Source organism: Marmota marmota, unplaced genomic scaffold, assembly GCF_001458135.2.
Source record: "Marmota marmota marmota unplaced genomic scaffold, marMar, whole genome shotgun sequence".
Lineage (NCBI taxonomy): Eukaryota > Metazoa > Chordata > Mammalia > Rodentia > Sciuridae > Marmota > Marmota marmota.
In genome coordinates, this window is record NW_025999941.1 from 10,906,788 (window position 1) to 10,932,913 (window position 26,126).

At 53.0% G+C, this 26,126-nt stretch overlaps 2 protein-coding genes across 9 annotated transcripts in view; one reads left to right on the plus strand and one right to left on the minus strand.

The window, feature by feature from the left end:
* Nucleotides 1-8,759, plus strand: Bap1 (BRCA1 associated protein 1). 2 transcript variants are annotated; one of them, XM_048801168.1, is made up of 18 exons: nt 1-95; nt 196-225; nt 336-390; nt 1,027-1,183; nt 1,282-1,414; nt 1,811-1,930; nt 2,573-2,634; nt 2,721-2,863; nt 3,133-3,211; nt 3,602-3,725; nt 4,039-4,186; nt 4,698-4,882; nt 5,330-5,463; nt 6,009-6,487; nt 6,600-6,760; nt 6,971-7,063; nt 7,160-7,232; nt 7,417-8,759. In XM_048801168.1, the coding sequence occupies exons 3-18, from the start codon at nt 366-368 to the stop codon at nt 7,548-7,550; spliced, it is 2,250 nt and encodes a 749-aa protein (XP_048657125.1). In that variant the 5' UTR covers nt 1-95; nt 196-225; nt 336-365; the 3' UTR covers nt 7,551-8,759. The 2 variants fall into 2 exon arrangements, with proteins under 2 accessions (XP_048657125.1, XP_015349952.1); XM_015494466.2 differs by lacking the exon at nt 1,027-1,183 and having other exon boundaries at nt 7-95.
* A 491-nt stretch (nt 8,760-9,250) lies between these two features.
* The window catches only part of Dnah1 (dynein axonemal heavy chain 1), a 70,552-nt gene continuing 53,676 nt past the window's right edge, over nt 9,251-26,126 (minus strand). For 3 of the 7 annotated variants that reach the window (XM_048801166.1, XM_048801163.1, XM_048801167.1), the window contains 27 exons: nt 25,514-25,722; nt 25,110-25,281; nt 23,522-23,713; nt 23,022-23,132; nt 22,007-22,192; nt 21,237-21,428; nt 19,826-19,993; nt 19,538-19,729; nt 19,277-19,408; nt 18,775-18,900; nt 17,338-17,457; nt 17,084-17,233; nt 16,821-16,981; nt 16,029-16,254; nt 15,702-15,897; nt 15,233-15,384; nt 14,581-14,777; nt 14,192-14,336; nt 13,784-13,942; nt 13,574-13,705; nt 13,019-13,189; nt 12,502-12,927; nt 11,713-11,883; nt 11,444-11,574; nt 10,459-10,810; nt 9,918-10,152; nt 9,251-9,418 (listed from right to left, as the gene is read on the minus strand). In XM_048801166.1, coding sequence (XP_048657123.1) covers nt 9,297-9,418; nt 9,918-10,152; nt 10,459-10,810; nt 11,444-11,574; nt 11,713-11,883; nt 12,502-12,927; nt 13,019-13,189; nt 13,574-13,705; nt 13,784-13,942; nt 14,192-14,336; nt 14,581-14,777; nt 15,233-15,384; nt 15,702-15,897; nt 16,029-16,254; nt 16,821-16,981; nt 17,084-17,233; nt 17,338-17,457; nt 18,775-18,900; nt 19,277-19,408; nt 19,538-19,729; nt 19,826-19,993; nt 21,237-21,428; nt 22,007-22,192; nt 23,022-23,132; nt 23,522-23,713; nt 25,110-25,281; nt 25,514-25,722 — 4,926 coding nt within the window. In that variant the 3' untranslated portion in view covers nt 9,251-9,296. Of the gene's footprint in view, nt 9,419-9,784; nt 10,153-10,458; nt 10,811-11,443; nt 11,575-11,712; nt 11,884-12,501; nt 12,928-13,018; nt 13,190-13,573; nt 13,706-13,783; nt 13,943-14,191; nt 14,337-14,580; nt 14,778-15,232; nt 15,385-15,701; nt 15,898-16,028; nt 16,255-16,820; nt 16,982-17,083; nt 17,234-17,337; nt 17,458-18,774; nt 18,901-19,276; nt 19,409-19,537; nt 19,730-19,825; nt 19,994-21,236; nt 21,429-22,006; nt 22,193-23,021; nt 23,133-23,521; nt 23,714-25,109; nt 25,282-25,513; nt 25,723-26,126 lie in introns of those variants that run through there. The other 4 variants (XM_015494530.2, XR_007346878.1, XM_048801164.1 and 1 more) reach the window with 4 other exon arrangements.

Consider the following 26,126-nt stretch of genomic DNA (forward strand, 5'->3'; position numbering starts at 1 on the left):
GGGTGGCGGTGGGTCGGAAGGGCCTGGACATGGCGTTGAGGGGCCGCCCCGCGGGAAGATGAATAAGGGCTGGCTGGAGCTGGAGAGCGACCCGGGTGAGGAGAGGGCAGGGCGGGCCTCTGGGGTTGGGGAGGTCGGAGGGGGTCGGGACACGGCTGCCTGACCACCACCCCATCCTCTTGTCGCCCTACCCAGGCCTCTTCACCCTCCTGGTGGAAGATTTCGGTAAGTGCCTCCCCCGCCCGCGCTACCCGTGATGTGGGGGCCCATCCCTGAGCCCTCGCCGCAGGGCCAGGGGCTGCCCTTTCCTACCGTTTTCCTTTTCCTGATTGCAGGAGTCAAAGGGGTGCAAGTGGAGGAAATCTATGACCTTCAAAGCAAATGTCAGGGGTGAGTGGCTGGGCCGGTCCTTACACCCAAAGGGCTGGGGACAGGCGGGAACAGTTCGCCTCAAGGGAGGCAGTATCAGGAAATTCAAATTGTAAAATATAATCTACGGAAACTCCCTTCTCCTTGGATGCTCCCCTAATCAAGCTATTTGTTTTCTGTCTTCCCTCAGTGCTTCCCTTTAGGTAGTAGCCCTCCCCCCATCCTTAACCATCCTTGGGGTAACGTTCAGCTGCCTTTTCTGTTCTTGCAACAGGAAGTCCCTTGCAGCAGGAATCCCCAGGTCATACAGTGCCTTTTGTGCAACTGTGTAATTCATTAATATGTTCTTATTTGTACTGTGGCTGTAATTTCTACACAAAGATCTTCCTGTATTGATTGATTGATGTAACAAGGCCCTTCCTAGGTGCCCAAACTCAGGGTCTTGTCCTGTTGATGCTACAGAATAGAGGTAAATAGAGAGACTACTATAGGGACTGAATCATTTTCTGGAAAAGAAGATACTAGTGTGGGTGGCTTTATTGGGGCTTTGCCTTGGGGTCCACATTTAAAAATTAGTGCTTAAATTCATCATCAGGCATAGTATTTGTTCTTGACTTACTTTGTGTTCTGACCTTGTTTCTGGCCTCTTGGTTCCAGCTTTTCTACTCAAAACCATAGATTTCATAAGGAGACTGGGAGGATTCTTGGAGCATCACAGTCAGAGCTTATGTTTGACTGTACTTGTGGCAGGCCTTTGGAGTGTGAGAGCTCAGGGCCATGTTAGATATAGTATCGGGAAGAAGCCAAGGGAGAGGTGGGTTCATGACAGGAGCACTCAAGTTTTGACACGGTGCAAAGAATAGGGGAAGAAAGAGGGGAATGCTGATTTCCTTCTGCTCTTTATTCCCCCAGCCCTGTATATGGATTCATCTTCCTATTCAAATGGATCGAAGAGCGCAGGTCCCGTCGCAAGGTCTCCACCTTGGTGGATGATACGTCCGTGATTGATGACGAAATTGTGAATAACATGTTCTTTGCCCATCAGGTCTGCTGGACTGTGCTTGTTTGGAGGGTGGGATGCTGACATTTTTTTTTTTTTTTTAACTTGGAAAAGGGAAGTAGGAAAGGCAGGAGGAGGAGATAGTCAGATTCCAAGGGTGGTGGCTATAGAACCCCCTTGGCAAAAGAATCTGGATTTTATTCATTAAAGGGAATATTTTTAGAGTAGGATAGTATCTCAGTCCATTCTCCATGTTTCCAGACACTTGGGGGGTATTGAGTTAGTGCATGTTAAATGAACAAGTGTTGGGTAAAGATGAGGGGAATTGATAAGCATTGTAGTTCAGATATGACTCCCTGTCTTACCCCCTCTTCCCAATGAATATGGTTTGGGGGAGCTTGGGGTGAAGGGTGCTATGTATGAATATTCTTGGTTTCACAGCTGATCCCCAACTCTTGTGCCACTCATGCCTTGCTGAGTGTGCTCCTCAACTGCAGCAACGTGGACCTCGGGCCCACCCTGAGTCGCATGAAGGATTTCACCAAAGGCTTCAGCCCTGAGGTAGGCTGCAGTGCCTTGTATCTGGCCCATTGCTGGCTAGGCAGATTTGATCATCAGGGCCATTAATATTGCTACCACTTGGTATATGTGGTACTATTTAGCTATTTCTTTTTCAGATGGTTGTTAATATTATATTTGACTTGCAACTAATTGTGTAAGGCAGTTGGTTTGTTTTTTTTTGTAGTACTAGGGTTTGAACCCAAACCCTTAGGACCTTCAGGTGCTTGGGGCCTAGTGACAGGGGGTGGGATAGATACTGAGAATATCTAACTCTAGCCAGGATTTCACCCTGCACTGCATTGCCTGACCAACTCATGACTCCCTGACTCAATCACACTTCTCTGTCTTCCTTTTCATCCTACCACTGAGTTATATTTCCAGCCCGATTTTTTTTTTTTTTTTTTTTATATAAGTGACACCATGCCAAAACCTTCTCTTTTGGTACTTTTGTTCTCCAGTATCTTCTGATTACTGTGCAAGGCCAGTACACCCATTTCTTTGGGGAACCCAGAACTCTCCACTATCCCTTTAGGAAAGCTCATCTATGTTGCTTCAGATTCTGGACTGTCTCTGGAGCATTGCCCCTACCCAGGACTCCATTTGAAAAGCTATTCTGATGTGGCCTTATTTTATCCCTCCTAGAGCAAAGGATATGCAATTGGCAATGCCCCAGAATTGGCCAAAGCACATAATAGCCATGCCAGGTATGTGGGAGCTGTGGTAGCTGATGTAGGGTGAGGGTGGGAGAGAGTGTCATCTGTTAGGGCCCTGACACTTTGTCCTTCTCCAGGCCTGAGCCACGTCACCTCCCTGAGAAGCAGAATGGCCTTAGTGCAGTGCGTACCATGGAGGCGTTCCACTTTGTCAGCTATGTGCCTATCACAGGCCGGCTCTTTGAGCTGGATGGGCTGAAGGTCTACCCCATTGACCATGGTAGGCACCCTCATCTAGGGGCCTGTTGAATCTCTGTTTATTTCCTGGGTATCTGGGGCTTAGGACCCTCAGGTGCTTGGGGTCAAGTGGCAGGGGGTGGGGTAGATACTGAGAATATCTAATTCTAGCCAAGATTTCACCCTGCACTGCATTGCCTGACCAGCTCATGACTCCCTGACTCAATCACACTTCTCTATCTTCCTTTCCATCCTTGACCTGCCCAAACTCAGGATTTCCCACCTGCTGATTCCTCGTCTTGGTCTCCCTAGGGCCCTGGGGAGAGGATGAGGAGTGGACAGACAAGGCCCGGAGGGTCATCATGGAGCGTATTGGCCTCGCCACTGCAGGGTAAGGATCCGGAGCCTGATGTGCTATATACTTCTGGAACTGTGCCCTCTTTGAGATTGTAAATCTCAAGGTCATGTAGTAATCTGGCAAGAACAACTTTAGATTCTGGGATTCCAATTTCTAGTCTTGTTTCTTGCCTGTGGCTCGCTCTAGGATGGGCTGGGGGAGAAGCAGGCCTTGGCAGAGCCCTATTTGGTCCAGATGATAAGTCATTGGAGGATACCAACTCAGGTGTCTGGGGTGCATGGTCAGCCACTGCCCACCTGTTGGGGTTGGGCCTATACCTATGGCTGCAGGTGTGACTGCAGGGAGCCCTGCCAGGATATCTGCCTCAACCTGATGGTGGAGCTGGGGTGGGAGCTGCTCTCACAGCTACGGCTGTGACTGCAGGGAGCCCTACCACGACATCCGCTTCAACCTGATGGCAGTGGTGCCCGACCGCAGGATCAAGTATGAGGCCAGGCTGCATGTGCTGAAGGTGAACCGTCAGACAGTACTGGAGGCCCTGCAGCAGGTAGATGCCCCTCTTCTCTGGCCCTGACCCAGCCCAACTTAATTCTCCTTGCCTTTGGTGCAGTGCAGGATCTGTCTCTGATTCCCAAATCACACTCTATTGTGAATCTGGGCTTGAGCTAACCACTCCTTTCCTTTGCTTTCTTTGTGGAACTTGGGAGGGAAAGGAGAATGGCTTCTTATAGGAGGTTGTGGTTTGGCTTTTATTTTCCTGTGAATGGGTAGAACCAAGGCCATTGTGCTCTCTCAGCTTTTAGCTGACTAGGGTAGAGGCTTGGCTCTGCCCTCCTCTGAGCCTTGGATTCTGTTTTCAGTTGATTAGAGTAACACAGCCAGAGTTGATTCAGACCCACAAGTCTCAAGAGTCACAGCTTCCTGAAGAATCCAAGCCAGCCAGCAGCAAGTCCCCCCTCGTGCTGGAGGCAGGCAGGGCCCCAGCAGTCTCTGAGGGCATCCACACAGGTACTGGGTGGGGAGTGTTTTGGGGCTTCTTTCCTGAGAAGAAGAGTCATCCCTCATAACTTGACCTGGGAGGCCCATACATACCAAGTCTTTCTCTGTAGAAGTACTTGGGCAATTGGCAATGCAGAGTCTTCTACCAGAGGCCTGAAGGCCCAATGCCTGAAGCTCTTTTCACTCAGAACATAGAAGGAGAGTAGTCCTTCCCTAACAGTTATCTGTAAAGGGCTGCCATTACCCCAGGCCCCTGTACCCTCTATAATGTACCCTTCCTTTCTTCTTTTCTCTAGAGGCCTCTTCTTCCTGACTCCCTCTTTTTTTCCATCTCCTCCTTCTCTCAGTCTTGCTGTGGGACCATGATTTAGAGCTTGCTGACTCCTATTCTGCCAGTTGGCTCAGCTCTTCTCCTCTGGGAAGGGAGGAGAGCAGTGCTATGTTACAAGATTGGGGACACTGTGGGCTTTTCTTGAGGATCTGACTGAAGGTCCTGCCTATACTCCTTGCCCTGTCTCAGACGGTGCAGAGGAGGTGGCTGGTTCATGCCCACAAGCTCCGACCCACAGTCCTCCCAGCAAACCCAAGCTGGTGGTGAAGCCTCCAGGGAGCAGCCTCAATGGGGTTCCCCCCAACCCCACCCCCATTGTCCAGCGGCTGCCAGCCTTTCTAGACAATCACAACTATGCCAAGTCCCCCATGCAGGTAAGCTGGGTACACCCTTGGAGGATTTCATCCAGGAATCTCTGAGAGGCCATGGTGGTTTCTTGGTGTTTGCCCTCTCCTGGGCCTGGATTGCCAGGTTCCTTGGATATTAAGAAGCCCCACAGTGGGGCTTAAGGAGACAGGGAGAGCTCCTTTAATCTTTAAATCTAGTTATATGGCTGTGGCACTAAACATTTAGGGCATGCTCCTTGGTACATCTGTGTGGGTTGGGTTCTCCTGGTAGAATAAAAGCATGTAAGGGCACTCTGCTTCTTTTTAGAAGCCTCTGTAGGCCTCTGTGCAGTCAGTGGATGGCAGCCAAGGGGTGCACCTGGAGGGGCTCAGTGGACTTGGCCTGCAGAGCTATGTTGCTTTTCTCCCCTGTGAGTACTATGCCCACCTTAGGTGAATAGCCCCTGCTCATGAGTGCCCTGGTCTCTGCTCCAGGAGGAAGAGGACCTGGCAGCAGGTGTGGGCCGCAGTCGAGTTCCAGTTCGCCCTCCCCAGCAGTACTCTGATGATGAGGATGACTATGAGGATGATGAGGAGGAGGATGTGCAGAACACCAACTCTGCCATCAGGTCAGCCCTAGCTCTCTAAAGTTCATCGACTCTAGGCGCCTTGGAGCCTGTTCTGAATATTCCAACCCATGTCTGGGAACGCCTTGATTCAGCATATAACATTGAGCACCTACAGAATGCAGGGCTGTGGGAGAAGCTGGTCTGAAGGGGCTGACTAGGTTCCAAGAAGTTTTTGGTGGGCTTGAGGGAGAGCTGAACACAGGCATATATCAAAGCAGGTCCTGTCGGCATGGTCTTTCTGCTGGGCCTTGAAGGATTGGTTAAGGCAGGAGAAGAGGTTGGGAGGGATATAGGAAATGGGGAGGGGAAGATATGGCATAGCAAAAGGCTAGAAGTGAGGTAACAAGAATAGAGGAGGTGTCCATTGAGGACATCTAGCTGCAGCTCACAGAGCCTAGAGTGCCATGCTTGGGGGCAGGGTCAGGCTGTTTGGAACAAATGTGAGTCACTTCAGGGTTGGCCCTTGGGAGACAGGGTGTGTTCAAGCCATGTTGGGTTTAGTCATTGGCCCACTCCCTTTGCTCACCTCTTCTTTGGGTCCACAGATACAAGCGGAAAGGGACAGGGAAGCCAGGGTCATTGAGCAATTCTGCCGATGGGCAGCTATCGGTGCTGCAGCCCAACACCATCAATGTCTTAGCTGAGAAGCTCAAAGAGTCCCAGAAAGACCTCTCAATTCCTCTGTCCATCAAGACTAGCAGCGGGGCTGGGAGTCCAGCCGTGGCAGTGCCCACACACTCGCAGCCCTCACCTACACCCAGCAATGAGAGCACGGACACAGCCTCTGAGATCGGTAGTGCTTTCAACTCACCTCTGCGCTCGCCCATTCGCTCAGCCAACCCGACACGGCCCTCTAGCCCTGTCACTTCCCACATCTCCAAGGTGCTTTTTGGGGAGGATGACAGTTTGCTGCGTGTTGACTGCATACGCTACAACCGAGCTGTCCGTGACCTGGGTCCTGTCATCAGCACGGGCCTGCTGCACCTTGCTGAGGATGGTGTGCTGAGTCCCTTGGCACTGACAGGTGGGCCTTGGGCTGACTCACTGCTACTTGGTGCAGCCAGGAGGGAAGTAGGAGGTAGCCAGGTGACCATGAAGTATCCTGTACTCTGACACATCTTATGCCTTCTTCCCAGAGAGTGGGAAGGGTTCCTCACCCTCTATCAGACCGAGCCAAGGCAACCAGGGGTCCAGCAGCCCAGAGGAGAAGGAGGTGGTGGAAGCCACGGACAGCAGGGAGAAGACTGGGCTGGTCAGACCCGGCGAGCCCTTAAGTGGGGAGAAGTACTCACCCAAGGTGAGCCTCCCTTTGCAATAGGCCTGGGTGGGGGTTCTTGATTGGAGTTTTGGTGTGAAGGTTGGGGTCTGGAGCCAGGTGCTGGGAAGCCTTACTGGGTTGGGGAGTCAGGCCCCATGTATTCTGCTTGCTCACCCCAGCCTTTAGCTGCCTCCCAGTGAGCTTTGATGCTGGCCAGTCCCCCTTAGGTGCTCTGCTGGGTTTTGGCAGGAGCTCCTAGCACTGCTCAAATGTGTGGAGGCTGAGATCGCAAACTACGAGGCTTGTCTCAAGGAGGAGGTAGAGAAGAGAAAGAAGTTCAAGGTGGGTAATGTCTCTACTGTCTGGTCCTCTGTCCCCTCCTGAGGGCAGCTGCTCTGAGGAGATGATTTGTGATGCCCTGACCCTTTTTTTCTGCAGATTGATGACCAGAGAAGGACGCACAACTATGATGAATTCATTTGTACCTTCATCTCCATGCTGGCTCAGGAAGGTGAGGGGGCTTACTTCTATGTCTTAATTGGCACACCCTGCTGAGAGCCATGTCTCTCAGATCCTCCTCCCTTAGAACTCTTGAGTAGACTGTGAGGCACAGAGATGTACCTGATGCTGTGGCCAGTTGAGCTGGTGGCTGCTGGGCAACCAGCCACCCGCTCAAGAGTCTCTGCCTTCCACAGGCATGCTGGCCAATCTGGTGGAGCAGAACATCTCAGTACGGCGGCGCCAAGGGGTCAGCATTGGCCGGCTTCACAAGCAGCGGAAGCCTGATAGGCGGAAACGCTCTCGCCCCTATAAAGCCAAGCGCCAGTGAGGACTGCGGCTCTGACTCTGCAGCCTGCTCTTGCCGTGAGGCCCTCACCAGGGCCCCTCCCTGCCTCACTCCCCGTTTCCCAGTATTACTGAATAGTTCCAGCCAGAGAGCCCAGGCCTTGGGAGTGGGAGCCAGTCCGTGTTACCTGTATCACATCCTAGGGCCTGGCAGTGGGCAGTCAGCCCCATAATGCTCAGGAAGCAGTAGCTGGAGTTGGGTCACAGTAGGGTGCTGTGGCTTCCTCCACAGCTGGCTGTGGAGCAGCAGGACCTGGCCCTTCTGCCTGGGCAGCAGAATATATATTTTACCTATCAGAGACGTCTATTTTTCTGGGCCCCAACCCATCTTGCCACTGTATTAACATAGCCACCTTCATGACTCTGCTTTCTCTCTTAGCAGCTGTCATCCTTGTAGGCCCAGGTCCCTGCATCACACCAGGGTCACAACTGTAGGGTACCAGCTGGCATTGGATCCTGCTGCCCCAGCTGCCAGCCTGTCCCTGTGGTGAGGAAGCCAGGCCCACTCTCTACATTCTTCCTGGGAGAATGCCAAACTCAGGGATGCGGCTATTGATGAAATGGGCAGTTGCTGGGGTCCAGTGACTTGAGCAGAGAGAGAAGTGTTTGAACTGTTTGGTGGCCTATAAACTGTCCTAGTTCTAGCTGGGCTTGTTAAGATTATTGTCCACAGCAAGGCTCTGGGGCTCTTTGCCTTCAGTGTTGTGGCCCTGGCTATGGGCCTACCTTGGATTCCTGGTCTCTGTCCCTGGAGCCTGGGGCTCAGAGGAGCCTCTGCCCAGCCCCTCAGTATTACCATATCTCCCTCCTCTTAGGGACAGCAGAGATTGGGCTGCTTGCAGGAGCTGGTGCCTCTCAGCTCTCACTGCTGCACCCGCTTCCTCGGCCTCTGCCAGGCACTCAGGGTGGGGGATGGCAGGATCAAGACAAATCAGTTGGAGTCCCTGTGTTCCCAGAGGGCTTGATGCCAGGGGGTAATGGGCTCAGCACTGCCTCTGGAGCTCAGGCCTCAAACAGCCGTGTGGCCTCCACCACATGGCTATGAAGGTGATCCAAACAGGTCCCTTATCTGTACATAATGACTGGGGGGGCTGGCAAGTGTGGCAGCTGCCTCTCTGGGCTGAGCATGGCCTGTCCCTTCTGGCTCCTGTAAATACTGGATCAGTGAATGAATAAAACTGCTACGAAATTATTCCTCTTGTGGTTGTTGGCCTGAGGTATGTCTATAGGCTGGGCCCTGGTAGGCATGAGTGAACTACTGGACTTTCTGGGCCCAAGGCCTTGTGACCAGAGGGGTAAAGTGAAGTATGCATTGGAAGCTCTGGTTCGGAGATCTTTGGGATGCTAGGCCTGGGATGTAGGACCTGAGCTGAGGGGGACTTCAGATGGTCTCTGAGACAAGCTGTACTGAGGACAGAGGACTTGACTGTCACCTGACCTGGGGATGTAGGGGATTCTGGGTTGAGGAGGCAGCGCTGCCTCTAGTTCTGCCTGATGTGATTCTCCCTGGAAGGTCCCTGGGACCTGGAAGGGTATATATCTCTCTTTGTGGCATCTGGACAGGTACAGCAGGCCAAAGCTGCCTTTGCCACTCTCTGCTGAGGCTGCTGCAGTCCCTCACCCCAACACTAGCAGTGGAGCCTACAGAGGGAGCCTCATTCAAGCAGCCAAGACAAGCTGGACTGACTGAAAAATGTGACTTTAATGGCTCTGGCTCTTTTGGCCAAGTTTAGTAGTCCAGGGCACAAAGGAGAGCCACACCACGCTTTATCCAGTGTCGCTGAGGTTGGTCACTGGGGATCTCCACAGCAATGACATAGTTGGTGGAGTGGCCTGTGGTTGATAGTGTTCCTGGAGCAGGCAAGAGAGGGGGAGGGTTAGGTCATGCCTTGTCACTGCTAGAGCAGGGATAAGGCAAGAGCAAGGGCAATGTTTGGCATTTTGAGTTGGGGAGAGGGAGGAGGGGTCCTGGCCCAAGAGGAAGCCTGCCTGAGGAATGGGTCTGGCTAAGGATCAGGCCTGCACTGAGGATTGAAGATGGAGATAGAGGAGAGTTGATGCTTTATTGCTCATCCCCTGATAGACCTAGCCCAGGCTCATTCCTGTCCTGGGCCTTGATTATTCCTGTGAACTCTGTGGTGTTCTAGAGCTTGTAGGCTCCAGGTCCCAAAGGGGATCTGCAAGGGAGGTGAACAGGCAATGAGTTAAGCCCCTTACCTGCTGCTGGCCTGGCTCTGCACTGGCCCAAACCTTGGCCAGCCTTTCTGTTCAGGTAACTTGGGTCAGTTTAACTGCCTTGGGCTGGGTCAGTCCTACTTGTAGTGTAGGATTCATTCCCTGGGCCTCATACCAGCACGAGTCAGCGTCTTGTAGATTGGGCACAGGTAAAAGTCCTGGTTCTGGACCTTGCGGTTGGGTGTTGGCAAGAGCCAGATTACAGCCATCTCTGTGTATAGCTCCTTGGGCCGAGACTCAGTTAGCTGGAAATCCAGTGGGTCCCAGCGGGCCCCTTCCAGGAACAATCCATGGATATAACACCCCACTTGGGGCCTTTCCTTGAGCTCTGATGGTGACAGGTCCATCACCTGTGATGGGCACACACAGATATCCACAACTTATAACAGAATTAGGTTTAGGGTTTTGATCAGGAGGCGCAAACTCCTTTCTGAGAGCTCTACCTGCCTGCCTGTCCTTGCTGTTGTAGCCAGTGGTCTGCATTCTGCACCCTGCCCCTGTGAATTTTCTTAGGGTGCATGGTCTCTCCTGGCCTGGGTCTTCCCACTTTCCTGCTCAGGGTTGCCCCAACTGCCAAGCAACTATGGCCTCAGTGACCCTCCTACCTAAGCTGTACCCCAGCCTGTTACCTGACCTGGCTCTGACTGTCCCCTGACCTTGAAATCGAAGGAAATAGTGTCAATGGAGATGACGAACTTGCGGGCAAAGTTCTGCAGAGTTCCTGTAAGGAAGGCCTGGGGAAAGAAGAAGCCACTGATCCAGAAGACAGCTGGGATGCCACCTTGGATCCAGGACTTCAGGAAGTCCAGGCGCTGTAACAGGTCCATGACCCATGAGGCCAGTGGCTTGAGTGATGGATAGGCTTTGGCATTCCAGAACTCAGGCACACTGTTGTTGTACAGGCTGGCAGCCATCAGCTCCAGTTGTGAGGACATTACCACCAGTCCTTTGAGTGCCTTGAGTAGGTCTTGTAGTGTCTGTGTGATCACCTGCAGCAGCCGGTTGTACCTATGGGGCCAGAAGCAAGGAAGCAGGCTGTGGACTAGGGTCATATGGCAGTATCTATGCTCCCTAATTCAGGGCCAGACACAGAAAAGTAATGGCAGTACATAGAGACAAGAGTACAGAGCTGGATCAGATGGCCTAGGAACAAATCCTAGCTCTGGCCCTTAGCAAAGTATGACTGGGATAGTCACTTGTCACTTAACCCTTTCAGAGCCTCAGTTTATGCTGAGAGCCACAGTTTAGTCGGAATGACGCCTGGCTCCGGGATTAGGGCGGATCCTGCTGCCTCAGGCGCCCGCTACTTTGGAGTTCCCGCGGGGTTCTGAGAGAATTGGCGCACAGAGCCCGGTGGAGGGAGTGTGTTCCCGGGAAGTGTGTGTAGAGTGCCGGTGAGAGTTCGGGAATAAAGAGTTGCTGTTTGAACCTACAAGGCTTTTTGGCGGCTCGGTTATTTGTGCCCAGCCAGACTGCGGCAAGTTTACTCATCTATAACATGGGAATAATAAACAATTGGCTGAGTTAGAGGATAGATGTATAGCACTGGTGTGGCACTGAGCCCATAAGGACTCCTGTTGTCATTTCTCTATAACCCAGTAGCCACTGACTCAGGGCTGAGGGTGGGGCGGGAAGAATTACCTAATGACCTCTTGTACTAGCACTGTATTCATTGATTCTTCATATAGCACAGGATATTTGGCTACCACTGATTGCAAGTTGATTGGATCAGGCACCTGGAGCAGAATGTTCTTGGCCGTATCTTCTACTATCTGCAAGGGCAAAGAGACACTGAGGGACAGGGCTGGCCTCCTTTAACTCCTGCAAGATTCCACATGCAGAGTCGTCCTCACAGGGGACAGGAAGGATGGTGGAGCCCAATGTTGGCCCTCCCCAAAGCCAACACCCACCTCTTCCCGGCCCTGGCCGCCCACAGAGGATGATTTGGGCTGTAGCTGGATGATGGAGCCCAGCAGGGCAAAAGTCTCATTCTGGGCAAAGGTGATATTGGCATTGTCATGCAGGCCAAAAATCTCAGGCATATCGTTGAGTGGGAGGCTCTTGATGTAGTTCAGGTAGCCCTAGGAGGCAGGAGGGCTGAACTGAAGGCCCTGCCTTGCTCTATCCCAGCTTTCAGAGTCATCCTCCTTAGGAGCACATCCTAATTGTCTCTCACTTATCACCCCTGGTAGCAACCATATGCATTTCCCTGTTATTCTTGGGACTGCATGGCCCTTGTGTGGTGTGACCCTTGCTTTTCTCCCAGCCTGCCTCACTGCCATAGAGCTTCCTGATCTTCATTCAGGTGCTCAAACCCAAATGCTCCCTTGTGCATTGGTGCCCATGCAACCCAGCCTTGGCTCATGACTTCTGTCCACTCATCTCAGTAGAGGTATCATGTCCTCAGGGAGCCTTTCCTGACTGCATAGCATGACTCAGTTACCATCTTGGAGGAGCTGCCCCAACTTGCTCTGAGTAATCACACACAGAGTGGCTCAAGTGGGGTCCATCTCTCCCCAGAACCTGCTTTTCAGTGGGTGGGGACTGACTCTGCCTCCCTTACCCTGAGATGGTTTCAACAGTGAAAACGAGCCCCTGGATGGCCCTGCCTCCTTTCACCCAGCACTGAGGTGTTCATGATACCCCAGAAACCCAGCGTGGCAAGCCCCCTCCTGCTGAATCCTTGCAGGTGGCCTCACATTGAGGTCATAGGTGGGTTGGATCTGGTGGTAGATGCCCGAGTTACTGTAGACGTGATCGGGGGAGAGTACGGCAGGCTTGTAGTAGTCCTCCAGGATGTTCATGACACAGCGGCGATCCCAGTCGTCTGTGACGCGACCCCCATAATTGATCTCCCCTGCCGTGTACTTGAGGACCTGTGGGGTGGGTTGGTGAGGACCCCACACAAGTGCCTGGCCTCTGATCCCAACCTGTTCCTGGCCCACCTTGTAGGGGATGTCCTCATACTCGTCTAGGAACATCTTGAGCTGACTGATGCAGATGCGCAGGTCTCCATCTGTGAACTCGTAGGGGATGTTGAAACCCAGAGGCCCAAACTTACGACGCTCCAGTGCGTTCCCATGGAAAAGGCACAGAGACAGCAGCAGGGACTTGAACTCCATCACCTGTGGGAGTTAGGTGGGGGTGGGGTGGGGTGCATGAGGCAAAGAGATGGGGGTAGGGCTGGCAGACAGACACACATAGAGCATGTCTCACCTTGCGACAGGAATTGAGGAAGTCATCGGTGAGGCTGCTGTAGGACTTCAGCAGGTTGGCCTTGACACCACGTGGTGGCTCAATAGTCATTTTGGAGCCATTCTGCAGGATGGACACTGGGAACTTGTTGCTGGGCAGGCTGGTGAGCCATAGGCGGAAGTCCCGGTGCACCTGGGGGGCATGGCTCCTCGTGAACACTGAGACCCAACACCAAGCTCCCTTCTACCCAAGGGGCTCTGAGCTTACTCTTCACCTGATTCCATCTGTGGAGCAGGCCAGGAAAGGTTGCATTGACAGCTAGTTAAGAATATGAGCTTTTTCAAGTCCTAGGGTCACCCTATCTGTGCTGGGTAGCCCTGGGTAAGTCGCCAGGCTATGAGACCCAATAAATTGGTTAATTTAGTCAGTGCATGGTGCCTATGACAGTTATTGAGCATTTGCTATGTGTCCTGGGCTGGACTGAGTGTGCAGGATTATCTCATTTAAGCCTTATCAGTACTTGATGGATAGATTATTAGTCCCTTCAGCAAGTCTGTAACAGGCAGCATGGCATACCTTGTCAGGGTTGATGTGCTCGATGAGGCGCTCCAAAGCTGGCATCCAGCTTGGCGCCAGGTGGCAGTTCTGGAAGAAGACCCACTTGCCCCTCTCTATGGAGCTGCGCATCATGGCTTCTGCCCGAGGGCCCTGTGGGGGGCAGAAGCACTGAGTGGTGGGGCAAAGCTGCCCCCCCACCCACTCTCCTTCTCCCTGCCTAGCCCTCACCTGCCCCTGGCCCAAGGAGATGGCAGAAAGCTTCTTAGAGAACTTCATCTCTTCAGCAAACTTGTAGAGGTCAGCAGCAGGGTCTGTGCCAGGTGACAGTACAAAGATGAGAGGTGTGGTGGAGTTGGACTCTTTGAACACCAATGACAGGTTGGCCGTCTGCAATGACAGGGAGAGATCCTTGGACCACCTGGGGCTGATGAGAGACAGGGACCAGGACAAGGAAAGGGGGTTCCTGGGGTTCTTGGAGAGGTCCCAGACAGGCTTCCTGGTGGGACCTGGAACCTTCCAGATTCTTTGGGGATGGATAGGAGTCCTGACCTGGCCAAGTCTGCAAGGTAGTGTACCCAGGTGCAATGAGGCCCTTGAGACCCAGGGTGCCAGCTCTGCCTGGGTACCAGCACTTGCCTGGGGTTCAATGAAGCGTGGTTCCAGGTTGGTGGCCACAAAGTCCTGCATGGCATTGGTAACCTTGTCCCCACGCAGGCAGCGGAGGACCAGCAGCTTCTGGAACTGGTCCAGGAATTGGTCCCAGATGCCAGGCAAGGGCTGTCTGCAATAGTGCCCACATCTTCCTGAAAACCAGCCTGTGGGAAGCCTCTGACCCCAGGATTCTCCCAGCTGGACAGCAGGGGAGAGTATGGTGTCCCAAGAGCACAGGGTTGAGGGGCACAGGAGAGATGTGGTCACAGCTGCATAGCACCCTGATTGGTCCCTTGGAGAAGCTTCCTGGGCAGGTTCCAGAGGCCTCACCTCCTCCCTGTTCCCATCCTGCCATGCTCTGGAACCCAGCTCACCTGTGGGGCTCAAGGCTGTCAAAGATGACTCGGAATTCTGAGAGGTGCTTTGTGAAATCAAAGGGGAAGGAAGAAAATGTGGGCAGGTTCGAGAGTGCCAAGATATCTCGCCAGGCCCGGTCTGACAGCCAGTCTGGTGCAGGGTTCTCAGTCATGCTCTGGATAGAGCCGCCAGACAGGAGGTAGCGCCATTCAGCCTGGCAGGGGACAGGGCATGTTGATGCCTAGGCTCTGTGGCTGGCTCCTTCCTGCCTCTGGGTCCCCAACCTAGAAAAACTGAGTCAACCTTCAGGATGTTCAGTCAAACAGGTCCAAATTAGTGTCCCTGCTCTGCTGTTTTCCTGGTTATGTATTCTGTGGGACCTCTTGGTCAAACAGTTGTGGGAGGCTCAGGACTGTCTGTCCCTGGGGATGGTTTCTATGCTCACTGGCTCTAAGAAGGCCTGTGTTCACAACGTTGGTTGGGCCACAATTTACCCAGGGTCTCCTGTTGTTTTAACCAAGGAACTGTGTTTTCTTAGGCCTCTATCCCTCAGCTCTTTCTGTGCTCCTGCACCCGACTTTCTCTTTCCATCAACCGGGTTCTCTCAAGCCCACAACAGGGCAGCCCCTCAGGCAATCAGCCCACCAGGCCATCTCCCCGCTTCTGCACCTGGTTGATCTTGCCCTCGTTCATCATGATGCGGACGCACAGGAGGAAAGCGAACATCAGCTTGTGCTTCTCAAAGAGGCTGCGGCAGACGTTGCTGTAGAGGCTATAGGTCAGGTAGCGGTTGATGTTGCTGATGCGCTTCTTCAGGTTTTCTGCAGGGCAGAGAGGTGATGGCAGAGTATAGGGAGAAGGGAGAGGAAGGAAGATCCCAGGGTCCAACTCAGTCTAGCCAGTCTCCCAGCAGCCACAGGGACTGTCTGGGCATCTCCTTGGGCAGCTGGTGTTTGCAATAAAGGGTAGGGAGGAGTGAGTGTGTACGTAGGTACCGTGAAGCTGATGGGAAACATGTGTCCGTGAACCTAGGTGTGAGTTTATGTATGTATGTGCCCCACAATGGAAATGTATGGCACATGTGTCCTGTCTGTGTCGGGAATGGGGGGGCCCATTGTGCTTGTGGTCCCAGGGTTACCTGCCCTCTCTGAGTTGGCAATGCCTGAGAGGAAGATATTGAGGAACCACTCGAGGGAATACTGGTACATGGGGTCCACATTGGCCAGGTCGGACACACAGAAGAAGAGGATCTGGGTGCGGACTGCCACGGGTATGTATTCCATGCGCGTGAGGTCAATGTCCTTCTCTGTCTGCTCTGCAATCCTGACCTTGGCCTGGGGGTACAGTGGGAGGGGTGTCAAGCCCAGGTAGGCTGGCAAAGAACAAAAACGGAGGTGGATGGGGAGTAGGCCCCAGGCCTGGGGCAGGTGGGGAGGGGCAGGTGGGTGGGCAGGCACTTGCCCACCTGGATCTCAGCAGCCTTCATCTTGGAAGCCTCTAGCACTTTGATGAGCTCCATGTCATCCACAGGGTTGCCCTCAGAGGAGCTGAGCCGGTACAGGATCTGGTCTTCAATGTCCTTGAGCTCCTGACGCATCTTGGCATTACTAATAATCAGCTGGTTCTTGGCGTCCTCTAAGTCGGGTCGCTCCTCAGCCACTACCTGTCCCAGTAGCTGGTCCTCTAGGCCACTGCCAGGGGCAGGAGAAACCTTGTTTGTAATACCTGGTGAGCCCCAGACAGCTAGCTTTGAGCCTGCTCACTTATCGACTTGTGCTCCCAGGACTCCAAGAGCCCAGTGTCCTTGTCAGTGTCAGCCTGGGAGGCCTGGCCTCCATCTCAGGCTGTAGGATGGTGCAGAACCTGCCTTTAGAGCAAATGGTTCTCAGTGAGACCTCAGATGGCAGCCTGGAATCACAGCAGGAGCTGACCAGTTCATGTTGGGGTCTCTGAACAATTCTTCCTCAGCAGGAGGGGGCTGTGGGTGACCAATATGGTCAGACTGGCTTGAGGAGAGGTTCACAGTGGCCACCAAATGGAGGCCTTAGCACAGATGCTTCATAGGTAGAAACTTTGACAGGTACGAGGGCCAAAAACCTTGGAATGCCAGAGGGACTGGGAAGAAGCTGGTGGGGCTCTAAAATGGGAAAAGACTCCCCTCACCCCTGCTGGCCAAGTCCCAGCCTGGGGGTAGCCAAGGAATAGCTGGGTAGGAGGAGGCAGAGCTGATGCTTGGAGATCCCCAGTGGGGGCTTACCTGGGTGACAGGGTGAAGTTGATGAGGGTGAGTTTAGTGGAGATCTCGGGTGTGTAGTGTGGGTTGGGCAGCTTGGTGGTGATATACATCCTGAAGTCCTCATGGTAGGGGATCACTGTGTCCCCCAGCTTCATCACTGTGTTCCCCTGTTGCTTGTACGTCTGTGGACAGGCAGGTGCATCGGGCCTGAGTTCACCAGCATGGCACGGTCAGCTCCTTGTCCAGGCCTATAGCCCGTGGGCATCCTCCCCACACTGGCCTACCTGCTTGAGCAGCACAGGCTCTAGGGCTGGGTCTAGTTCCTCGCCCACGTTCTCCAGAAGGCACGGCTTGCCAAAGCGGATGGCATTCTCCATGCTGCGCAAGAAGTCGCGGTCACTCAGCTTGAACACATCCAGCCCACTGTCTTTCTCCTGGAGGGGGAGGGGGCAGATTGGGACTGAGTTTGAGACTCAGCTGCCCCTCCATGTGCTCAGCCCAGCCGGGGTGGGATGGCAGTCTTGGTTGGTGGGCTTACCATGTTCTTGATCCATTTGTTGGCCTGGCTCTGGGGGTCAATGAAGTGGGTCCAGCGCTGGGAGAACTGGTTGATGACCCCATTCTCCACTGATAAAGTGTCGTTTGGGAGGCCGGCAATCTGTGGGAGACCGGGTACCAGACTGAGCCAGGGCTGTCTTACAAGCAGGGTCACCTGGGGGCATTGCTGCTCCCTAACTCATGCTTTGGCTGTAGACTTCTTTCTCCTTATTACAGCCCTCAGATGTGTGGGGCAGGGGAAGCGTGGGCAAGGTCTCAGTCTCCAGGGCGCCTGCCTCTCCCCTGCTCCTGGGCTGGCTCCTGATGCCTTCTTCCTCTGGGCCTCTCTGTCCTCATGTCTACGGAGTCCTTGATACCACCTTCACAAAGCCCACCCGTTGGCCATCCTGGCGATTGCCTCTGTCAATAGCCTTTCTGTTCTCTCCTTTTGCCAACTAAACTTCCCCTTCAGGGTTTACTTTAGACATGACTTCTTCTTCTTTTTTTTTTTTTTTTTACATATTTTTTTTCTATTTGTTCTAATTAGTTATAAACAACAGTGGAATGCATTTTGATACATCAGACATAAATGGAATATAACTTTTCATTCGTCTGGTTATACATAATGTAGAGTTACACAGGTCATGTAATTATATATGCACATAGAGTGTCCCATTCATTCCACTATCCTTCCTATCCCCATACCCCCTCCCCTCTCTTCACTTCCCTCTGTCTAGTCCAAAATACCTCTATTGTCCCCACCTCCTTGTGAATTAGCATCAGCATATCAGAGAAAACATTTGGCTTTTGGTTCTTTGGGATCAGCTTATTTCGCTTAGCATAGTATTCTCCAGTTGCATTCATTTACCAGCAAATACCATAATTTCATTCTTGTTTAAGGCTGAGTAATATTCTATTGAGACATGACTTCTTTCTAGAAAACTTTCTTAAACCTCCCCCTGGACACTGCTCCTCCACCCTATCCCAACTTTTTTTTTTTTTTTTTGCACCTGGGATTGAACCCAGGGTACTCAACCACTGAGCCACATCCCCAGCCCTTTTCTAAAATGTTTTATTAGAGATAGGCTCTTGCTAAGTTGCTTAGAGCCTCTGTAAGTTGCTGAAGCTGGTTTTGAACTCATGATCCTCCTGCCTTAGCCTCCCGAGTTGCTGGGATTACAGGTGTGTGCCACTGTGTCTGACCACTCTTCTACTCTTAAAAGTCCCCCTTAAGCCCTCTCCTCCCATTTAGCTAGCATCTGTGTTGCATCGCCTAGTTTTCTCCTCTTCTCCTGTCCTCCACCCTCTTGCCAGACCTGGCAAGGATCTGGGGAGACACCTCTGAACCAGATGCCAGAAAAGAGAGTTTGAACGAGTGAGACAGGAGGTTCCTGCCCTGCAGCCCCGTCAGGTCACTCCTGCCTCCTGGGGCCAGTACCTGCCATGAGCGGATCTTCACAGGGTTCCCCAGTGTTCCAATCAATGAGGGCTCGGAGGAGTGCGGGACTTTATGTTTTGTGAGCTGCTGGATCCACTGGTCATAGAGCGCTGTGCGGTACTGGCCCTGGAAGATGCCTGACTCAGGACCGCTGCACTAGACAGCCCTGGTACCCTCTTCACCTCCTGCTACACCACAGTTCTGCACCCAGGTCTGGGGAGCCAGGGACTTGCTTCAGGCAACTTGGGGATTCCACAAACCTCATCCTTCATCTCTGAAACAGGGGTAACACTAACACCACCCACCTGTACAGGCAGCTGGGTGGACTAAATGGGATCCAGGAAGAAGCATTTAGGGCAGAGCCTGGCACATACAGTTGCTGTGTCTCCAGAACTTGGCTCAGAGGTCTAGCCCTGCAGGCTGCCCTCTGGGAGGTAAGACCTTAAAGGAGGGTCTCTTTGGGAGGTGAGGCTGGTCAGAGGCAGAGCTGGAGGCTCCTTACTGTAAAGGGGCCCAGGTAGGCCACAAAGCCGGCAGCCGCTATCACATCACCAGAGATGTTGTCAAGCATGTTCTCCAGGTTCTCCACCGTCTCCTGCCAGCGCACCCTCTCATCCGACAGTCCATTGATGAGCTGCAGAGGTAGCACCACGGGGAGGCTCTGGGATGCTAGGATGGGGGTTGGGACTGGCTCTGCCCACTGCAGCTCCTGAGGTTGCTAAGACAACCCAAAACACCCTGGCCCCTGTCCGGAGGCACACACCTTGTCAGCCCGATTCAGCCGCTGCTCACACTGATCACACTTCACTTCCAGCTCCTCCTTCTTGGCGATGCATTCTCGGTACTTTGCCTGCATGGTGGCGATGCCCTCCTCCACCTCCCGCAGGCGCTGCTTGGCCTCTTCCAGGATCTTCTGTGTCACCTCCAGGTCATCCTGGGCCTCCCGCAGGGCTTGCTGCAGGCAGAGGATGCGGGGGTCAATTTGCCAGCAAGCACCTGGGGCGGTGGGTGAGGGGGAGCCAGTTCCGCACCCGCTGTACTTGCTTCTCACCCGCTTGGGCTCCACAGCCTTGGCCACAAAGTGGTACTTGTGCATGGCGCGCACCCACTGGCAGATAGAGGTACAGGCCTTGGACACCTTGGCAATGGCAGCTGGCTGGAACTCCTCATTGTCAATATATGGCTGGATGGCCTTGATCACCACATCCCCAATGTTGTCCTGGGATGGGAATCAAGACCTCAGAAAGCAGCTTGGTGGCAGGGGAGGGGCTCTGCGGGGACACGCAGATCCTGTTTCTATTTCCTATGCCCTGTGCAGTACAGTGCCCTTCTCCTTAAAGAGAAAACAGCCCAGAAAGGCTGAGCGAACAGGAAATGTCAGTGTTCCCAGAATTTCACATGAATTCTTCAGAAGCCTCAAGGTCTGATCATATACAAGTCCCCATTTAAAAACAAAATGAAAGTCAAGCATTCTTTCTTGAGGACAAGAGCACCAGGAGGTGTGGAGAAGAGGGAGGGGTTCTGATGCCCAACCAGGTCCCAAGAGCTTCCCACACCCTGTGGCTCTTGTCCCACCTGGGGAGAGGTGAACCCTGGTAGTTCACAATGCACCTAGGAAACTGCATTGCTAAGGAACTCCCACAGGTTTGAGCTTAGGGCGGGTCCAGGGGAGCCTGAGCCCTGGCCCTGAGCACTCCTGGCTGGATGCTTCTTTCAGAGAGGCTTAAATAGGCCTCTGGGTCTCTCTGATTTTCCATCTGATGGAAGAGGAGGAGGAGGAGGAATGGTGTAGCCAAAAGGGGGTCCAGTGGCTGCTGAGATGGCCCACTGTCTCCATTCTCTGAGCTCAGTGAGAGGGATGTCCAGTCCTTGATCCTGGCACCTGGTGGTCAACAGGCAGCTGCCCTTGACCAGTTCCTGGGCTGGAGAGAGTTCCTCTAAAGGGGGCTGCAGGCTCCAGTCAGATCTAACCATGGCATAATCCTTGAGAGAGCACTTACACCTGGGTACTGAGAGCCCCACATGGACAGACAGAGAAATCCAGAGACACATAAGGGAAGTTGAAGCTCAGATGCTGAAGCTGAGGAAGAGAGCTGATTGTAGAGCACACAGTGAAGGTCTTGGCCAAGGCCATGAGGATCCAGGAAGGAAAGAGCATGAAAGGGAATCTTTAGACTGTAGAGCCTTGGAGTGACTGTGGGTGACATCCTATGGGCCCCAGGAGCCTACCCTGGTCCCTGTTTCCTCAATGTCCATCTGTTGGTGGATTTGCTGCCACTCTACCAGACAGAGAGCTCCTCAGGGCAGGCTCCATGCCCCATGGTCCCACTCATCATGTGGCCCACAGGGTGCTACTGGTGGGGACAGGGAGTAGGCAGAGAGATGCAGCTCCCCACATGCTTTCCTGCTCTGTTGGGTCCTGTCCTCACCCCATGGCTGGCCCAGGTGCCTGACATGTTCACCTTGTCAAACTTGAAGAGACTCTCTAGGAAGCGACCCGGGTCCTGCAGAAGCCCCTTGCCTGGCTCCCAGTAGTCATCCACTTTGGTGCCCGGCTTCTCTCCAGGTACCTTCTTGGGCTTGATACCCTTCATGATGCACATAGCTTCTATGACCAACTTCACGCCTGGGGGTGGCCGCTGCATGGCACGTACCTGTGGGCCAAAGCATGAGGTGGTGAAGGAGGAGGTCCATTATTGAGTGGTTACCCCAGACAGGAACTCTGTCAGACAGAATGGGCCCTGCCAAACAAGTCCTTATTGTCACAGGGCCAAATGCATGCCCAAAGATTCTCTGAGGTCAGATTCAAGCTGGTGGCTCCCTGGGGGTTAGCAAAAGGTGGGAAGGCCCAGGCAGCTGGGGTCTAGCCTTCATTCTGCCCACTTCCTGACCATGGCCTCCAAGAGATGTGCAGAGGGAGGGCTCAGAAACACCACCGGACCCAAGAGGATACCAGAGAAGAACACAAGAGTGAGTACCAGCCAGGCGCAGTGTCCTACGCCTGTAATCCCAGTGGCTCAGGAGGCTGAGACAGGAGGATCCTGAGTTCAAAGCCAGTCTCATCAAAAGTGAGGCACTAAGCAACTCAGTGAGACCCTGTCTCTTAAAAAAATATAAAATAAGGCTGGGGATGTGGCTCAGTGGTTGAGTGCCCCTGAGTTCAGTTCCCGGTACCCGTCCCCCCCCCCCCAAAAAAAAAAGAGTGCATGCCAGGTGGCACCCAGCTGCTCACCTCAGTCACATCACTCTTGTTGAGGTTGCGCAGGCTGGCCAGGGCCGCATCCAGGGCTGGGAGTGCCTCATTCAGATCCTTCTGAGCATCATCAGCAATAGCTTGTGCCTTTCTGGCCTTCTCGTTGGCCTTTATCTCCTCCGCCTGCACTGATTTCTGGGTCTCCTCGGCAATGGTTGTATCCGCCTGGGAATGGGAGACAGGGGGAACTCAGCTGGTGGCCAGTGACAGGGACAGAGCGTGCTCTCCTTCCTTTTCTCCCCTTTGTATCTTGGTCTTCCCAGAAGGAAGGAAATGAAAATTGGGATGTCCTATTCTCCAAGGGCCCTCCCAGTTGTGACAGGTCATAGAGATCTGGGAAGGCCAGCTGCCCCTTCCGCATCCCGAATCCTCACCATGTGCCTGGTTGGGGCTCCAGTCCAGCTTTGAGCATACCCACCCCTGACAGGGTCCCTTCATGTACAACAAAGAAAGGCACTCCTCCTACCTTTCTTCTAGGAAAAATTTTGCAATATCCTGACTTGGTAGAGCAGGGCTCTGGACTACTGCCTGAAAACTTTCATAATGAATGTACAAGTTTGATGAGGTTTAGAGGGAAGTTGGGGCCCTCAAAGGCAGGCCCTCCTGTTGTGCAGAATCTACATGTCTGCCAGTGGCAACCCTGCCACTCAGTCTGTGTTGGGTTATTGGTGTTGTTTGGGTTCATCTGCCTTGCTCTGTTCTGCCCAGCAGGCAGAACTGCAGTTACTGTCCATAGGCCTCCCCCAAACCCACCTTGTCAAGGCCACTCTTTATCCCTAGCCCAGGGAGCGCCTACCATAGGATAAGTTCTGACCAACCACTTGCCAAATAAACGGGTAACTGCCGAATAGGGAAATGGAAGCATACGAAGACTAAATAACTTGAGAAAGTCAGGTAGCTAGTGATCAGGTGATTGTTTGGAGATGCTGAGCATCTTCAGACAGAGCCAGGCATCTCAGGGGTTGCGGGGGGAGGGTCCTGGAGCACTCCTAACCTTGATCTGCTCCATAGTGAGCACAGTGTCCCTGGCAGCCTCTTCCAGCAGGGGACGCATAACCTCCAGCTCTTCCTGCATCTTGGCTACATCTTCAGAAGTCCGCAGTAACTGGAGGGTGGGGGAAACAGAGAGTAAAACAGGTGTGACAGGGACGAGAGAGAGAGAGAGAGAGAGAGAGAGAGAGAGAGAGCCAGGTCTGGAGAATCCTGGGGGAAAGGGCCCTGTTGGGCCACCCCCACTCCTGAGAGGGGGGCCATAACAATTTCAGTGACTCCCACGTTGCTCAGTGGACCCCAAAGTAAGGTGCCCAGTCTCCCAAGAATTTGCGGGATAGCCTGCTTTAGCCTCATCTTTGGCTGATAACTTTTATTCTTCCATGGAGGGAGGGAGTCACCTGTTTAAACACCGTGGGCTGCAGTTTCAAATGCTGGGTCACCCTGGCAAACACCGAGCAGGCAGAACTACAGCTACTGTCCACCAGCCTCCCCCAAACCCACCTTATCAAGTCCACTATTCATGCGGTTTTTGGCAGTTTTAAGCTCCAGCTTCTTCTGCCCAATGAGGATGGAGAAAATATGGAGCAACTCCAAATAGCTCTTGGGGGTCACATAATTGTGGCGGGCCAGCTCTGCCAGGTACTCGATGCACTTCTTGGCCACTGATTGGTGGATATACACGCACACCTGAGTCTGCATAGGGGAGACAATGGATGCAGGTTTTATGGTCCCCCTGCAAAGACAGTACACTGGGTACCCACAAAGTTACTACAGCCTGGTCCCAAGGAGGGGGCCATGACATCCCCATACCTCAGTCTTTCCCAAGATCCTTACAACCTCCAGTTCAAGTCACCTCTTATGCTGATGAAACCCCTAGGCCCAGAGTTGGCTTTTAATATGGACCTAGGTGTCTCCTAACTGTGGCCCAGTGCTCTTGCCACAGCTCCCATGACTTGCCTCTCACTGAGAGACCTATGGTGTGTCCTCTCCAAGGCTGGAACTATGGGAAAAGAAGGTGCAAGGCCCGACCATAGCTGGGTGGGGAAAATGTGGTGTTTGACTTAAATCTTGATCGCCAGAAGGCCATTACTCTATGAGGTTCTATCCAACAGATTTGGTTGTTATGGTTTGGATGTGAGGTGTCCCTCAAAAAAAAAAAATCTCATATTAGCCAGGTGTGGTGGCATATGTCTATAATTCCAGTGATTTGGGAGACTGAAACAGGAGGATCACAACATTGAGATCGGCTTCAGCAACTTAGCAAGGCCCTAAGCAATTTAGAAAGACCCTGTCTCAAAACAAAAAATAAAAAGGGATGGGGATGTTGCTCAGTGGTTAAGCACTCCTAAGGGTTCAGTCTCTGGTACACACACCCCCTGCCAAAAAATTCATGTTAGATAATGCAGGAATGTTCAGAGGTAAAATGATTAAATTATGAGAGCTATGATCTGATCGGTGGATTAATCCATTTGATGGATCAATCATTTGAAAGAATACTGTACTGGGTAATAACCACAGATGGCAGGGTATGGCTACAGGAAGTAGGTCACTGCAGGTGTGTTTACATTTTGTCCCTGGTGCCTAGCTTTCTCTCTGCTTCCTGGCTGCCCTGAGCTGACAGCTTCCTTCCACTACGACCTTCCGCCATGATGTTCTGCAATGGAATCGATTGACCATGGACGGAACCTCTACAAATGTAAGCCCCAAATTAATATTTTGTCCTTTAAGTTGCTCTTGTCAGGTATTTGGTCACAGTAATGCAAAGCTGATGAACACACCAGCCCACCTCCATCTGTGGTCTCTGGAGTCTTGTTAGGGGGGTTCTTGAAGAAAAAACCTGCCATGAAACCCTCAGGGAAGAAAGGAAACAGGAACCACGTACCCATATGCCAAGCATCCTATATTACCCTAGACCCATGCCACTCCCTAGTACAGATGAGGAAATTGAGACTTAGGCAAAACTGTCCGACCAAAGGCTTACTGTTGATAGTGGGCATGGGCCTCTCACCCAAGCCTCAGGGACTCTCTAAGTCCATTCCCAAAATGAAACAGTTCTCCCCGAGAGCTTGCTCCTCACCAAGACACCTACCAGTCCTTCAATGATTTTGGCAGAAGATTCCAGTTCTGGGATCTCTTGCAGGAACTTGGTGGCCACAGATTCCAGGGCCTCTGCTGGCCACTCGTTAAACCAGTCAATGGTACAGCAGTTGACGAGGGAGGGGAACTGCCTCAGGCGAGCTCGGAAGATCTCTCCAATGGGGCTGCAGGCCCAGGATCAAAATGAGGCCCAGAGACACTGACTTACACCCCCAGGAGCCCAGGACAGCCCTGTGGCATGGCAGCCAGGGCATACTAGCATAGCGGCCTGGTCCCAACAGCATGATGGCCGGGCCTGGGGCCACATTTTATCTCAGACCTACACACCCAGGCCTTCAGCATCCCTGTCTCCCCAGACTTGGGGCCCCAGTGTGGCCTGACAATGGCTGCCTCTACCTCATGCACAGCACCAAGTGGATGTTGCTTTGTACGCGCCCCGTATAGGCAGCCATGAGATTGGCCTTGGTGGGCTGCAGGCCCTGCTCCTGGATATAGGGCCTCATGGTGTTGACAATCTGGTCCTGCTCATCAAGGCTGTAGATGTTGGGAATGTCGCCTGAGTTCAGGACATTGTTGATGTCCTCCAGAAAGGACTCGTTCTTGATCTGTGGAAGGATGAGGGGCGGGGTACTAAGTCTTTATGATGGCTGCTGTGTGGTGAGCTCCATGACCACAGTCTCGCTGGACCTTTACAACAGCCCCTTCTATAGACTGTGCCACTATGGTTCTCGGAAGCCCGGGGTCACTCAGTGGTCTTGGAAGTCATAGCAATGGACCTGCACCCACCCTGACCTGCTGCAGAGGCTCTGAGCAGAACTGCTGGGCTTTGACAGGACCCTGGGTCCTGGGGGTGGGTGGTATCTTCCTGTTCACTTCCCAGCCTCCACACCCCAGTTTGCTCACAGAATCTTTGGGCAGAGACACCTGGTCTGTGTCAGAGGCATCTTCACTTTACTGATTCAGTGACTGACTAAAAGGATCCCTGGGACTGAGGCAGGGTTGGGAGCAT